The 13,245-nt window shown below is 33.0% G+C and overlaps 1 protein-coding gene across 1 annotated transcript; it reads right to left on the bottom strand.

Moving 5' to 3' along the window:
• Positions 1 to 6,151: 6,151 nt before the first annotated feature.
• LOC135833640 (uncharacterized) lies at positions 6,152 to 11,217 on the bottom strand. Its single transcript, XM_065347410.1, has 2 exons — positions 8,998 to 11,217; positions 6,152 to 7,821 (listed from the first exon to the last, which is right to left on the bottom strand). The coding sequence occupies exons 1-2, from the start codon at positions 11,144 to 11,146 to the stop codon at positions 6,152 to 6,154; spliced, it is 3,819 nt and encodes a 1,272-aa protein (XP_065203482.1). The 5' UTR covers positions 11,147 to 11,217.
• Positions 11,218 to 13,245: the final 2,028 nt, after the last annotated feature.

Genomic DNA, 13,245 nt, shown 5'->3' with positions numbered 1-13,245 from the left:
TAATTTGCCAGAAAAAAAGTGCTAGCAAATTGCTAGCTTTTTGCGAAAGATTTAATGCTAGCTACAAAAAGCTAGAAAAATGCTAGCACTTTCCCAAAACGTGAGTAAAATGCTAGCAATCCGCTAGCACTTGGTCAACTGGGATAGGGCATACTGCCTCCATCGCCTAAAGGGGGATGATTTTGTGAACTTAAACTGAGAAGTTTGAGAACGTGTTATTTACGAAGGGTAAAATAGTTAGCAATTTGTCATCAATTAAATGACAGATTTATGATGACAAGTTAGGTCTTTGTATCGAGCTCGCGCCGCGAGCTTATTATTTAAAATAGGGAAAAATGCCGACAAAGATCTTAGCCTTTGGTCACGTGACTATCTTAAAAAATTATATATACAAGTAGTCCGCGGCATTTTCTCCACTTAGTTCCGTTTCCTGCAGTAAGATGGTTCTTCATCATTTAGTAATAAGTTTTTATTTGTTAACACCTCGCGTGTGAAATTTATTTAATTGATTTAAACAGTCAATTGATCCGATGATCAATTGTATTGGAGTTCTTTTCGGTAGTTTGAGGTGTAACCGGTCACCTGTAAATTATGCGAAGTATTACGTGAAATCTCGTTTAGTTAAGGTGCCATCGTCGTCCTTAGTATTAGTAGGACCCATGATAGAGATGGTCAATGTGGACAGTTTTCAGGTAAATGTTGAAGCGCATTTATCATCAAGGTAATTGGCTTATTACTAATTATTGTTATAGGTAGGTGTGTGGAATTGGAGAATTCCATGCCTACCTAATATTTTATCAATGGTGTTTTGCATGACTTCATCATGTATTTTGTGTATAGGTTTCTTATTTTTCTACTCGTGAGCATTCCCTAAATAGGAGGAATGCTACGAGGAAATTAATTAAGTGCACTCGGTACTAGTTATAAATTATGCTTAATACTTCCTTATGACGGATCGTAGTAGACGTAGGCTACCGATTGGTAGAACCGAAGTCCTATGTATAAATACGTTATAATAAATTCGTTTAAATTGTATTGTAGGTTGTTTTTATTTCAACGTTCAATACATAGATTTTTGCGTAGTTAAGTCAGGTTATTGGTTAGATAGAGAGTCTTGAGCTATCCAGGCAAAATAGGGAAATATTCACTCCTTAGGTGATATTTCTAAAACTCACTAGCATAGGAAAACAAATAATTCCTCCTCTCCCTCTACCCATGGCGTCTAGGCCTAACTATGTCAAGTTTGAACGATCAGTGTTTCATAAAAAGTTAATTCTAGGTACTCAAAATGTAGATTTTTCCGGTTTCCATTCCTAATAAATAATTACTGAAAAAAAAACAAAAAAATTGGAAATTGGAAAACTTTTCAGAAAATATTTTTAGGGGCAGAAAAAACAGAGTTCTGATTGTCCTGTTTTTGCCATGGTTTATGTCCTTCTATCCTGCTGTTGTCTTGCTTATTTTTTTTTACAAAATGGCCAAAATGTTCTGCTTCTTATATGTATGCACTTGAAGTTTTTTAATAAAACTTTGAAATTCTCATTTACTCTCACCTTTTTAAAAATCAAAACATTTTGGCCTAAAAAAGTAGGTAATTGATGAAAAAAATACTGAGAAACCATTTAAAATTCACAGAAATTGATGAACTTTCATAAAAGTTGACGAAATTCAGCAAAAATTGCATACTTTCCTACCTACTAACTTGAAGAAACGTGATCACAGAAAACTGAAATGTAGAGAAAATGAGAAGAAATTTTGTAAAAGCATTAGAAATGAACCAAAATCGTTGAAAATTCACCAAGAACTGGAGAAATTTTAGTAATATTTGAAAAAAAATTAAATCAGCAAAACTGTCCCAAAACATGGTTATTTTTCGAAAATTTGCAAAATTTCATCAGGTTTTGAAAATATTATTTAAAAGGTTTTTTTTTTTGGAAATTTTGCTTCACTACAAACTTTGACATCTTGACGTTTCTTGAAACTTTCACCAAATTTTGTCCTTTTTTCGGATCCTATATTTTTTCAGTATTATTCTAACATGTTTTCACGACTGTTTTGCAATTTTCTTCTAATTTTACAAAACTTTCTTGAGATTTTATAAGTTTTTAGTCACTTTTAATAATTTTTATAATTCTTTAGTGCAATGTTGGTTGAAATATGGCAAGTTTTTCGAAGATCTCATTAGTTTTTTGGTATTTCAGTTTCACTTATTTTTGCTATGTATTTTTCAGTGGTTTTTATGCGTTTGAGGGATTTCTGTGCCATTTTAACACGTTTTAATAATATTTCATGTAGTTTGGTAAACTTTTAAATAAAATTAAGATTTTTCAGGAAGGCAAGGTGAAGAACAGGGCCATCTGACAATTTTGACAAAAATTGTCCTGACAATTTCGTAAAAAATTGACGCTTCTTGACAACCCCCCCCCCCCAAAAAAAAAGAAAGCAATTTGACACTATTTGACAACTTTTTCAAAAAATGGCACCTTCCATTTTTTTAAATTGCGCCTTCCAACACTTATTTCGAAAAATGACACCTTTTAACATTTTTTTTCAAAAAATGGAACTTTTCAACAACTTTTTTTAAAATGGCACTTTTTGATACTTTTTTAAAAATAAAATAGTAGGTAGATACTTTTGGGCAACTTTTTTCAAAAAATTGCGCTTTTGGAAACTTTTTTCAAAAATTGCACTTTGTGAAAACTTTTCAAAAATGGCACTTCCTAATGCTTTTTTTAAAAATGGCACTTTTGACACTTTTTTAAATGGTACTTTTGGCAACTTTGTTTAAATAATTGCACTTTTTAATAACTTGTTCAAAAATGGCACTTGACACCCCTCCTCCCACAAAGAAAATAATGTGACTATTTTTGACAATTTTTTCAAAAAATTGTACTTTTTGGCAACTTTTTAAAAAATGGCACCTTTTGATACCTACATAGTAGATACTTTAGGGCCACTTTTTCAAAAATGGCACTTTTTTATACTTTTTTAAAAATAAAATAGTTGGTAGATACTTTTGGGCAACTTTTTTCAAAAAATGGCACTTTTGGCAACTTTTCTCAAAAATTGCACTTTGTGATAACTTTTCACAAATGGCACTTCCTCGTGCTTTTTTCAAAAATGGCACTTTTGACACTTTTTTTAAATGGTACTTTTGGCTTCTCAAAAAATGGCACTTTTGGCAACTTTTCTCAAAAATTGCACTTTGTGATAACTTTTCACAAATGGCACTTCCTTGTGCTTTTTTTCAAAAATGGCACTTTTGACACTTTTTTAAAATGGTAGGTCTACTTTCGGCAACTTTGTTTAAATAATTGGACTTTTTAATAACTTGTTCAAATATGGCACTTGACACCCCTTCTCTCCCACAATATTTTTTTTGGCAACTTTTTCAAAAAATGGCACCTTCTGACATTTTTTTCAAAAAATGGAACTTTTCAACAACTTTTTTAAAAATGGCACTTTTTGATACTTTAAAAAAAAAGAAATACTTAGTAGATACTTTTGGGCAACTTTTTTTTCAAAAATAGCATTCCCTGATGCTTTTTTCAAAAATGGCACTTTTGACACTTTTTTTAAAAAATGGTACTTTTGGCAACTTTGTTTAAATAATTGCACTTTTTAATAACTTGTTCAAAAATGGCACTTTTTGATAACTTTTTTCAAAAATGGCACTTTTTGACAACTGTTTTAAAACTCCAAACAACTTGCAATGTTGTTGGGATTTTGAGTTAGGCCATTTGCGTTTTTTACAAGATCTAGATAATGTACCCAACTCAAAGTGATATTTTTGGTTCAGGAGGGGTCATACAAACCCTAAAAATGCAAAAACGTCAAAATCGTTTTTTTTTTTTTGAGATGTAACCTTATTACTCCCGAGGTGCGATATAAGGGCCCCATTCGAAGCATCCGCCAGGGGCCTCCAACCGACGCAGTCCTCACCTAGGCGCTGTTTTCGATCATCCGAATGCAGTTGGAAAGCGGAAATTTATTCAGCACCTGCAGTCGACTTCATAGCGTCCATTGAAATTAATTCACAGAGTAAATTTCGGTTTTCTAACTACATTTGATGAAATTTTGTGTAAATTTCAAGTTTCAAAAATCTACTGGAGGGCCCAAGAATTTTTAAAAAGTTGCTGGAGGCTCCGAATGACTTAAACTCACCAGTAGTCGACTTAATAGCGTGTTTAATTTGGACTGCAGCGTGAATTTTGGATGTTCAAAACGGGTTGGAACAGTTTCGAATTGATTTAGAAGGTCGAAAATAGGGTAAATGCCAAATTTCAGCTTTCTAGGTCAATTTGGTAAGATTTTGATTATTTTCAAATACAATATTGGCAATTACAACTATGTTGAATTTCAATACAGAAATCAGCAATTCTTGTCTGAAAATTCCCAAGCAACACCACGAAATAAACATGTCGTCATTTTGAAAAACTGTAACGAATTCCAGATGAAAATCTCAAATTTTCATTTCCCACCAGGTAACCACTTAAAAACATCAAAATCGTTGATAATGATCAATAAAGTAGATAATTTCCAATAAAGATATCATACGTACATTTTACAACATATTTTATTTCGTTTCACGACATATTTTTCACCATAGGTACGGTGAAATTTCCAAGTTCAGCCAGCAACAAAAATATGGGATCCGGCCAAGACCAGTTTTCACGTCACATTTCCATTTAGAAGCCAATTAGCAACTGATTTTACCCACCTTGTTGAAATGTAAATAGATACTCGAGCTCGAATAAAGGTATCAGTTTTAATATGTTGCGTTTTATTTTACGAGTAAGTATGTACTGAAACGAGCAAATCGCTAGGTTTTTTTTTGGCCACGTTATTTAGGTACCAAACGCTCGTTGATTAGCATAAAATACATTAACGAGTCAACATCTAAGGGAAATAAAACCGCAAAACGCTCTAATTACACGAAAAGGCTTCTCGCTGCTGCTGCCACATCGATAATAAAAAATTTAACGCCGGTAGTTAATTTGGATCATTAATTTGGCGATGGTATCTACATATAAGAAGAAATTTCCATAAGTACCTACGTACTAGAAAAATGAAGATGTTTTTATTCGTAGGAGTATGATTAAAAGTGAGAAGGGGACTGGAGAGGGTATAACTGGAATACGATAAAAACACTCGGGTATTTATTTACATGCATCTTTCTGGCAAAATACATCGTAATTTAATATACGATTTTTTTTTTCTACTTTACGAGTAATCCAGCGAACATATCATTATGGTAAATATACCTACAACGCATTCTCAAGCTCGTACCATCTTCTGTGTTAATAATTCAGCTGGCAGTATATACCTAGAACACACAGTGTATTAAAAAAAAATAAACTATACAGTAAAAGTAAAACTATTCATCAAGCGGGCTAACCTTATATCAAAATATTAACGTGTTAACACCCATAAAATTAGCAATTTATACCATTATTTAAAACTTTTTAGTATACATTCGAATAAAAAAGGCGAGATGCGATTTTTTCAGGCTATTTACACCATCGTCGTTGCTCGTTCTTCTATATAGTCTCACTATTGGCTCTAGATGGCTGGATGGCGCAGTGAACACATCATTAATTCGTACATTGTAGGTAATAAATAAATAAAAATATCAAACGGAAGCCGAACCATTGCAGCGTATCCACCAATCCCACCCTGCGTATTCGATTACATTTACATTTTTATCGTAGCTAATATCAATATGAATGTGGAAATGTAAATTAGCCGCGGCAATTTATATTAAAATACAAACATATTTTATACGCTGCCGGTCGCCATCGTGCTTCAGAGAGATGTGCGATTATCCGAATTCTTGATTTATTCGCGCCCCCGCAACTTCCAACCCCCTTAACGAAAAAGGAAATTCAACAATAAGGGCGATTGATTTAATCGCTTCAAAACGAACCTTTTTCATACTCTATTTATTTTCGAATAAAAACAATAACAAAAACTTTTGAATCTTCAAGATAACAAACCTAGCAGCCGAATATTATCGAGATCGCGAACTTTAAATATAACAAAAACATAGCCAAATATAATTAATAACCGCGAATCCGCGACACTCCCGACGAAAAAAAAAAAAAAAAAAACGAATTTTTAAATTTAAAATAATAAGTATAAACGAGAAAAATTACGATGTTTCCAAGGGATACAATTTGTTAATGGGACGGGTAAGTTTAGAATTTTTAGTTTCAACGATTGCTGATCTAACATTACTGTCTGAGCTAACATTAACATTAATTACTTTACCAACTTTCCACTCTCCTCTAGGACAAAATTTTTTATCACCTTCGATTAATACGATATCTCCTACTTTAGGAACTAAATCTACTACATTTTTCTTTTGTTTTATACTAATATTACGTTCGCGAAGACTAGTTAAATATTGGAATTTCCAAACGTTCCAAAATTGATTAATAATATTGTTAGATCTTTTCCATAAATTTACGATTACATCGCGTTTAATATTTTTAACATTATCGATATCCGGAATAAAATCGAATTTGCTATTCATCAAATCATTAGGTGTTAATACATTACTATCATTTTCACCGACATAAACGATAGGACGCGAATTAATTACAGAAGTTACTTCGTACAACACGGTTCTTAATTGATTTTCTGTTATTATACAATTAAAAATTGTTTTCTTTAGCGACATTTTCACTATACCGATTAACCTTTCGTAAAAACCGCCATGCCACGGGGCATATTCAGGTAACAGTTTCCATTCTATCGAATTATTTTTACAAAAATCTATTACATCATTATCAGAAATTATTTGTTTCCAAAGATTTTCAAAAACCGATTTAGTTATTTTAAATTGCGGCGCGTTGTCACTTATTACAAATTTTGGAATTGTGCGTAATGCTATAAAATTACGAAAAGCGAGTAGGAATTCTTGAGTGGTCATATTCTCTAAAAGTTCTAAGTGAATCGCACGTGTAATCATACAAACGAAAATACTAACAAATACTTTTTTCTGGACTGAGTTATCACTGACGTATAAAGGACCAAATGTGTCGATACCACAACAGGAAAACGGACTGCTTTGATTTACACGGAATTCAGGTAACGGAGGAATTGCAGGATATTTATATGGACCACCATCATAGTATTTGCAGTTAGCACATTTTTTTAGAACGTAGTACACCGTCGATCTGCCTTTTGGAATCCAGAAATTTTTTCTCAATTCAGAGAGAGTATGGGAAACGCCGACATGATAGTTATCGATATGAATTTTTTCAATTAATAAACGAGTGAAGAATTCTTTCTCAGGTAGAAGTATTGGAAACTTCGCATTATCGTCGAGACATGATTCAACTAAGCGCCCATGACAACGTATAATATTTTGAGAATCACGCTTTAAACCAAGCGCATTAGGTTGCGAAATATCAGGATAATTTTTGTTTTGGATATATATAATCCACTGGTTGAAAGCTTCTTCGGTTTTCTGAACAATATTATTCGAATCGACATTTTTCATATAGCTTAACGTTGCATCAAGTAGATAGTTGAGGGTTTTAAATTGAGTACAATCGATTTTAAAAGGAGGCTGAATTACAGCTGTATTATTGGAGATAAGTACTGGTTCTGGTTCAGGTTCAGGTTCGGATTCAAATTGTAAATTCATTGCCTTTGGCCAAGCAACTTCCATCTCTTTCAACCATGTGGGGCCTTCCCACCAGAACGAATTCAAATCTTGCACTTCTGCACCGCGACTGGCTATATCAGCAGGATTTTCAGCAGATGGAACGTAGCGATAATTGAACGATTTATCAATTTTCTTCACAATTCTTTCTACAAATTTGGGCAAAACTTTTTTCGAACATAACCATGATAATACACATTTGGAATCGGACCATACATAAATATTTTTGATATTAACATCAGAAAATTCATTCTTAACGAAATTCACGATTTGACTACCGATATATATAGCTAACAATTCTAACTTTGGAATAGTTAAATTATTGCGAGGAGCGAGACGAGATTTAGCAAAAACGAGACGAGTTAAATTATTTTTCTTAACGTAAACAGTTGCAGCATAAGCTTTTTGAGACGCGTCAACGAAACAATGTAAATCAAAATCATTACAAGCATTAGTGCCACGAAATACGTACCGATCTATTTCTACATTCGAAATACATTTCAAGTTATCTAATAATTCTTTCCACGACTTTTGATCTTTCTCATCTAAAACATCATCTCAATCTAAGTTTTTGCCCCATAAATATCGAATAAATAATTTAGCTGGTAAAACAACAGGACACAAAAAACCTAACGGATCAAAAATCGAGGATACCTTTTTTACAACTTCACGTTTTGTAATAATAATAGTCGAATTAGTGAGTTTATGATTAATCACAAAAGTATCATTTTTAACATTCCATTTTAACTCTAAAATACTAATTTCAGATACATCTAAACGATCTTCTGGTTTTAAAACATTTTTAAGTTCATTACAATTCGTAACCCAATTACGTAAATTCATCGAAGCATCATTAAAACAAGATTTTGAAAAATTATAAAGATCAATAGCTTCATCTACCGAATCGACACTCAAGATAAGATTATCCACATAAAAACTTCTTAGTAATAGCGGAACGAACTTCGAATCATATTGATTTAAATGAAAAATTATTGTTAAAGTTAACAAAAACGGACTAGCAATAACACCGAACGGAATTTTAGTAAAGCGAAATATAATCAAATTATCGAAGTTTAGCGGTTTATTAAAATCTTTTATCCAAATAAATCTAACAAAATCGCGATCACGTAATTTCAAACCGATTTGCAAAAATGCTTTTTCAATATCAGAAGTTAATACAAAACATCTCAACATTAAGCGCAAAATCAAACCGCATAACGTTTCCAAAAGAACACGACCACGAAAAATACAATCGTTTAAGCTTTTATCAATTTTTCGAGATTTTGCAGAACCGTCATAAACAACTCGTAAACTGGTACTTTTACCTGGTGTCAGAACTTCGTGATGCGCAAGATAATGAACTAAATCTTCTTTATCGTTGATAGATTCGTTGACTCGTTCGATAATACCTTGAGACTCTTGGTATTTGATCACTTTGTCATATTCGTCGAATAATTCTTTGTTCTTTTCGAATTTTCTCATCTGAGATTTCAAACGACCGTAGGCGAGCCCTTTGTTCGATTTTAAATCAGGAGGGTACTCTTTCCAGGGCCAAGCTACTTCATAACGATTATCTATCAATTCTATATTATCATAAAAACTTTTTACCGCAAGTTCATCGCCAATATCCTCCACTGAGGTTGAATCATCTATCCCAATCGCATCTAATTTCCATAGGTTTTCTACCATTTCAATCTCGGAGAAGAAAACTGGAGTTTCGTGGTTTTTATCGATTCGACCAACAACCAGCCATCCAAATTTCGAATTGATTAACGAAGTTGAATCATCAATAATTACTTTTTCCATGACCATAAAATCGAACATGTAGTCATTTCCAATCAGGAGTTCAGGTACAAGATTTTTATCAACTTCAGCGAGCTTGAATTTCTTGAATCTGGAATCTAACTTAATATCGTGGTGATTTATTCGATTAATAATTTTAGGTATCGTATTTGCAGTGATTTTTATTTTTTCACCATCATTTGTAAAAATATCTAAACTAACGACCTTGGTTGAAATTTCTCGAGGAGCTTCGGAACAAATCGTAGAAATTCTAATCGTTTCATAATGAAGAGGCTTCAATTTTAATTTATCGGCCAACCTCGTAGTAATGTACGATCTTCTTGAACCGCTATCCAAAATTGAGGTAACTTTCTGAACACGACTTTCATTACCAACGTTGATTGTGGCTGCTAACAGGTTACCTTCTTGATCTTTCATTAGTAAAGATTCAGTTGGTTCAGGATTACTAACTTCTTTCGAAAATAATTTAATACATAAACTACGATGATGACTACGACGTTTTTTACAATGTACACATGGTTTGTTTACCGTACAGTCTTTAGCGAGATGACCAGGATTCAAACAAATGATGCAACGACCATTTAATTTCTTTCTTCTGTCTTCCAATGTCGTTATTTTGCTGCATTCATCGGAATAATGTGACGTTTCACCGCAATAGATACATTTTTTACTTGGTTTTCTATCACCAGTTATCAAGCTCTCTGTAGTACCTTTGAAAAAATCTTTTTTATTAGAATTATTATCGGATGACTCACTCCAATTAGTACCACAATACTGCTCTTGTTTCCATATCAATTCGCCAACTTTCTGCCTCAATTCGGATAAATCGTTACTTGCAACATCCAAATCGGCTTTCATAATTATATCAAACGGAAACTTCTTCATAATCATCGAATACAGTATGGTGTTGTTTTGAATATTTTCACCTACACCTTCTAAAGCATGTAAATTCGATTCAATATTATCGTAAGTATTTCGCAAATTTTTAGTCCATTTGTTACTTTTTGGAATTTTCGTTAAATTATCATATAATAAATCAATTAATTTCTTTTTATTACCAAACTTCTTTTTTACCATTTCGTATGCGATCGGATAGTTTGCAGCAGTGGTACCCATACCTTTCAACAATAATTCAGCTTCGCCTACCAGGTTATTTCTCAAGTACGTAAATTTATCAGTTGCTTCTAAATCAGTATTATGTACAGCTGAGTTGAACGAAGACCAAAACGATTCGAATTCAAGTAGATTACCACCATATTTCTTCAACTCCAACTTTGGTAACTTAATCGTAGCTTTTGAAGAAGAACAACAACTACCGCTACCACCAGATTCAGTTGTACACTGTCTTTTAAAACCTGGAACTGCACTGCTATTAGAGAATTTTTCGATACTGTTTTCTAATTTACCTTTAATGGCGATGTAGTCATCTTCGAATTTTTCTATGAAAGGGTCCAGATCCGGAACTTCGAAGTTGTCAAATTCGTCAAGTAAAGCAAGATAATTTTTATATATATCTTCGACCATTGTCAATTTCACTTTAACTTCGTTAAAATCTGCCGTCGCCAGCTTTTCACTTACGTATGACATACTTCTAGTCAGTGAAGAACGAAGTCTGGACTTTCGGGTGGATAACGCTTTTAGCTTTTCTGCATTTTCGCTGGTTTCCGGCATTTTTGGAATTTACCAACGAATTCGGAGGACGAAACGAACGATTATTTAGGATCAGCCTGCTACCATAACGAAAAAGGAAATTCAACAATAAGGGCGATTGATTTAATCGCTTCAATACGAACCCTTTTCGTACTCTATTTATTTTCGAATAAAAACAATAACAAAAACTTTTGAATCTTCAAGATAACAAACCCCCAGTAAGCATTGGAATGTCACAGTGACATCACATAATATCACCGCGGAGATGTGTAATATCACTTTGTGATGTCTCTGAGATTAACTGGTGATATAAAATGTACCCATCAAAATGGTCTCACAGACATCACTCAGAAGGGCCCAGTGACATTTTTTAATGTCACAGAATGTCACAGATATGTCACCAGGAAATGTCTATGCAATATTGATGTAAATATTTCTAAAATATTCCCATTGAATGTCGTTGAAATACCGATTACTGGGGTTCATTTGAATTGTGAAAATAATAAGATGTATTTTCTGCAAAAATATTCTCTTCTCTCAACTCCAGAAGTTTGGAGTTGAGATTTGAGGCTGTTGACTCCGCCACATTCGGCAAAGTCTCCAGCGCCCATCATTAAGGAGGGCAAATTCGTATGAGGCAGTATCTTCCTTATATACTAATTGTCAACATACTTTATCTGCGAGAAGTAAAAATGGTATAGTTTGAGGCAGAAATGTCACTGTAATATCTTTTAGTGATGTCTATGTGATATCATCAAAGTTATATTTTTGAGACATTGCAGCATTTGCAGCCAAATATTTCTTTTTCCATTCCAAAGCAATGTCGCAAAAATGTCACAGAAATATTACTTTGTAATGTCCTATACACATCACAAAATTACATCACTGTGATATTAATGTCACAGCATGCTTACTGGGCCTAGCAGCCGAATATTATCGAGATCGCGAACTTTAAATATAACAAAAACATAGCCAAATATAATTAATAACCGCGAATCCGCGACACCCCTGCCACAGGCTATAGCTGTGTTATTTCCAATGCACACGTTCGATGGTGTTCAATGTTCACCGATGGCGATGGCGAAAATTATTTTCAAGAAGCGCGATAATTTTTATGACCAATTTGAATATTCGGATTGGTAATATTATACGTAGTCGTATAGTTAGTCGTCGTGTATGCCCTCTCGATAATAAATTACTAACCCGGTTCGAGGTTTTTGTTTGTTTATTTTATAATGGAAATTTTCGCCAGCCCTGCGAGCACTTGGTCGTATACATATAACGTGGTGTAATTAATTTCTCGTATGTACTCTATGAATGTGATTTACTTTCGTTAATGGATTGTCATATTTTTTGTTGTTGTTGTTGTTGGTGGTTTATTGTGTTCTGAATAATATGAGTTTGAGTTTTAATAACAATATAATTTTATTTCGGTTTATTTCTCCAATTACGAGGGGAAAATTATTGTGAGAGTGATCTAAACGAATGAAAAATATGCCAATTCTTAATAGTCCGAAATATGGTATTTGTGGAGTTAATTGTACCCCTCCCTCCGATCATTTTAAAGCAAACTTTCCAAAAAAAACAAAAACTAAGGCTCATACAAAATTTTCTGAACCAGTTGGTCAAAGCTAGATCGAAAGAGCATGCAAAAATTCATCACCTACCAAAATTTCGAATACTAAAGTGCATTCTCTGATTTTTGAGAAAATTTAAAAAATCAAATTTAGGTAAGCCAAAAATGAGAAAAAAATCAAAATTTTACCAGATTGAGTTAGATAGCTGAAATTTTGAATATACCCTATTGTTGACCTGCTAAATTAATTGGAAACTATTTAAAACCGTTTTGAGCAGTCCTGGGGTCTTCAGCAGATTTTTGAAACTTGAAATTTCCACAAAATTTCATCAAGTGAAGTTGGAAATCCAAAATTTAAAAATTTTCAAATTATGAAAACCAAGTTTTTATCTAAGTACCTACATTATCAAAAATGGTGTTTTTTTATATTTTATTATCACTTTTTCATTTTTCACAGCTTTCGTCCGAGCGAATTTCTATTTTCTTTTCTCGAATCGAATTTGGAGGGTGAAAAAGTTCACTTTTCACAGTTGTTGTTTCACTT

Source organism: Planococcus citri, chromosome 2 (assembly GCF_950023065.1).
Source record: "Planococcus citri chromosome 2, ihPlaCitr1.1, whole genome shotgun sequence".
Lineage (NCBI taxonomy): Eukaryota > Metazoa > Arthropoda > Insecta > Hemiptera > Pseudococcidae > Planococcus > Planococcus citri.
Note: the sequence above shows the minus strand (reverse complement) of the source record. Positions and strands in the feature narration are given on the sequence as shown.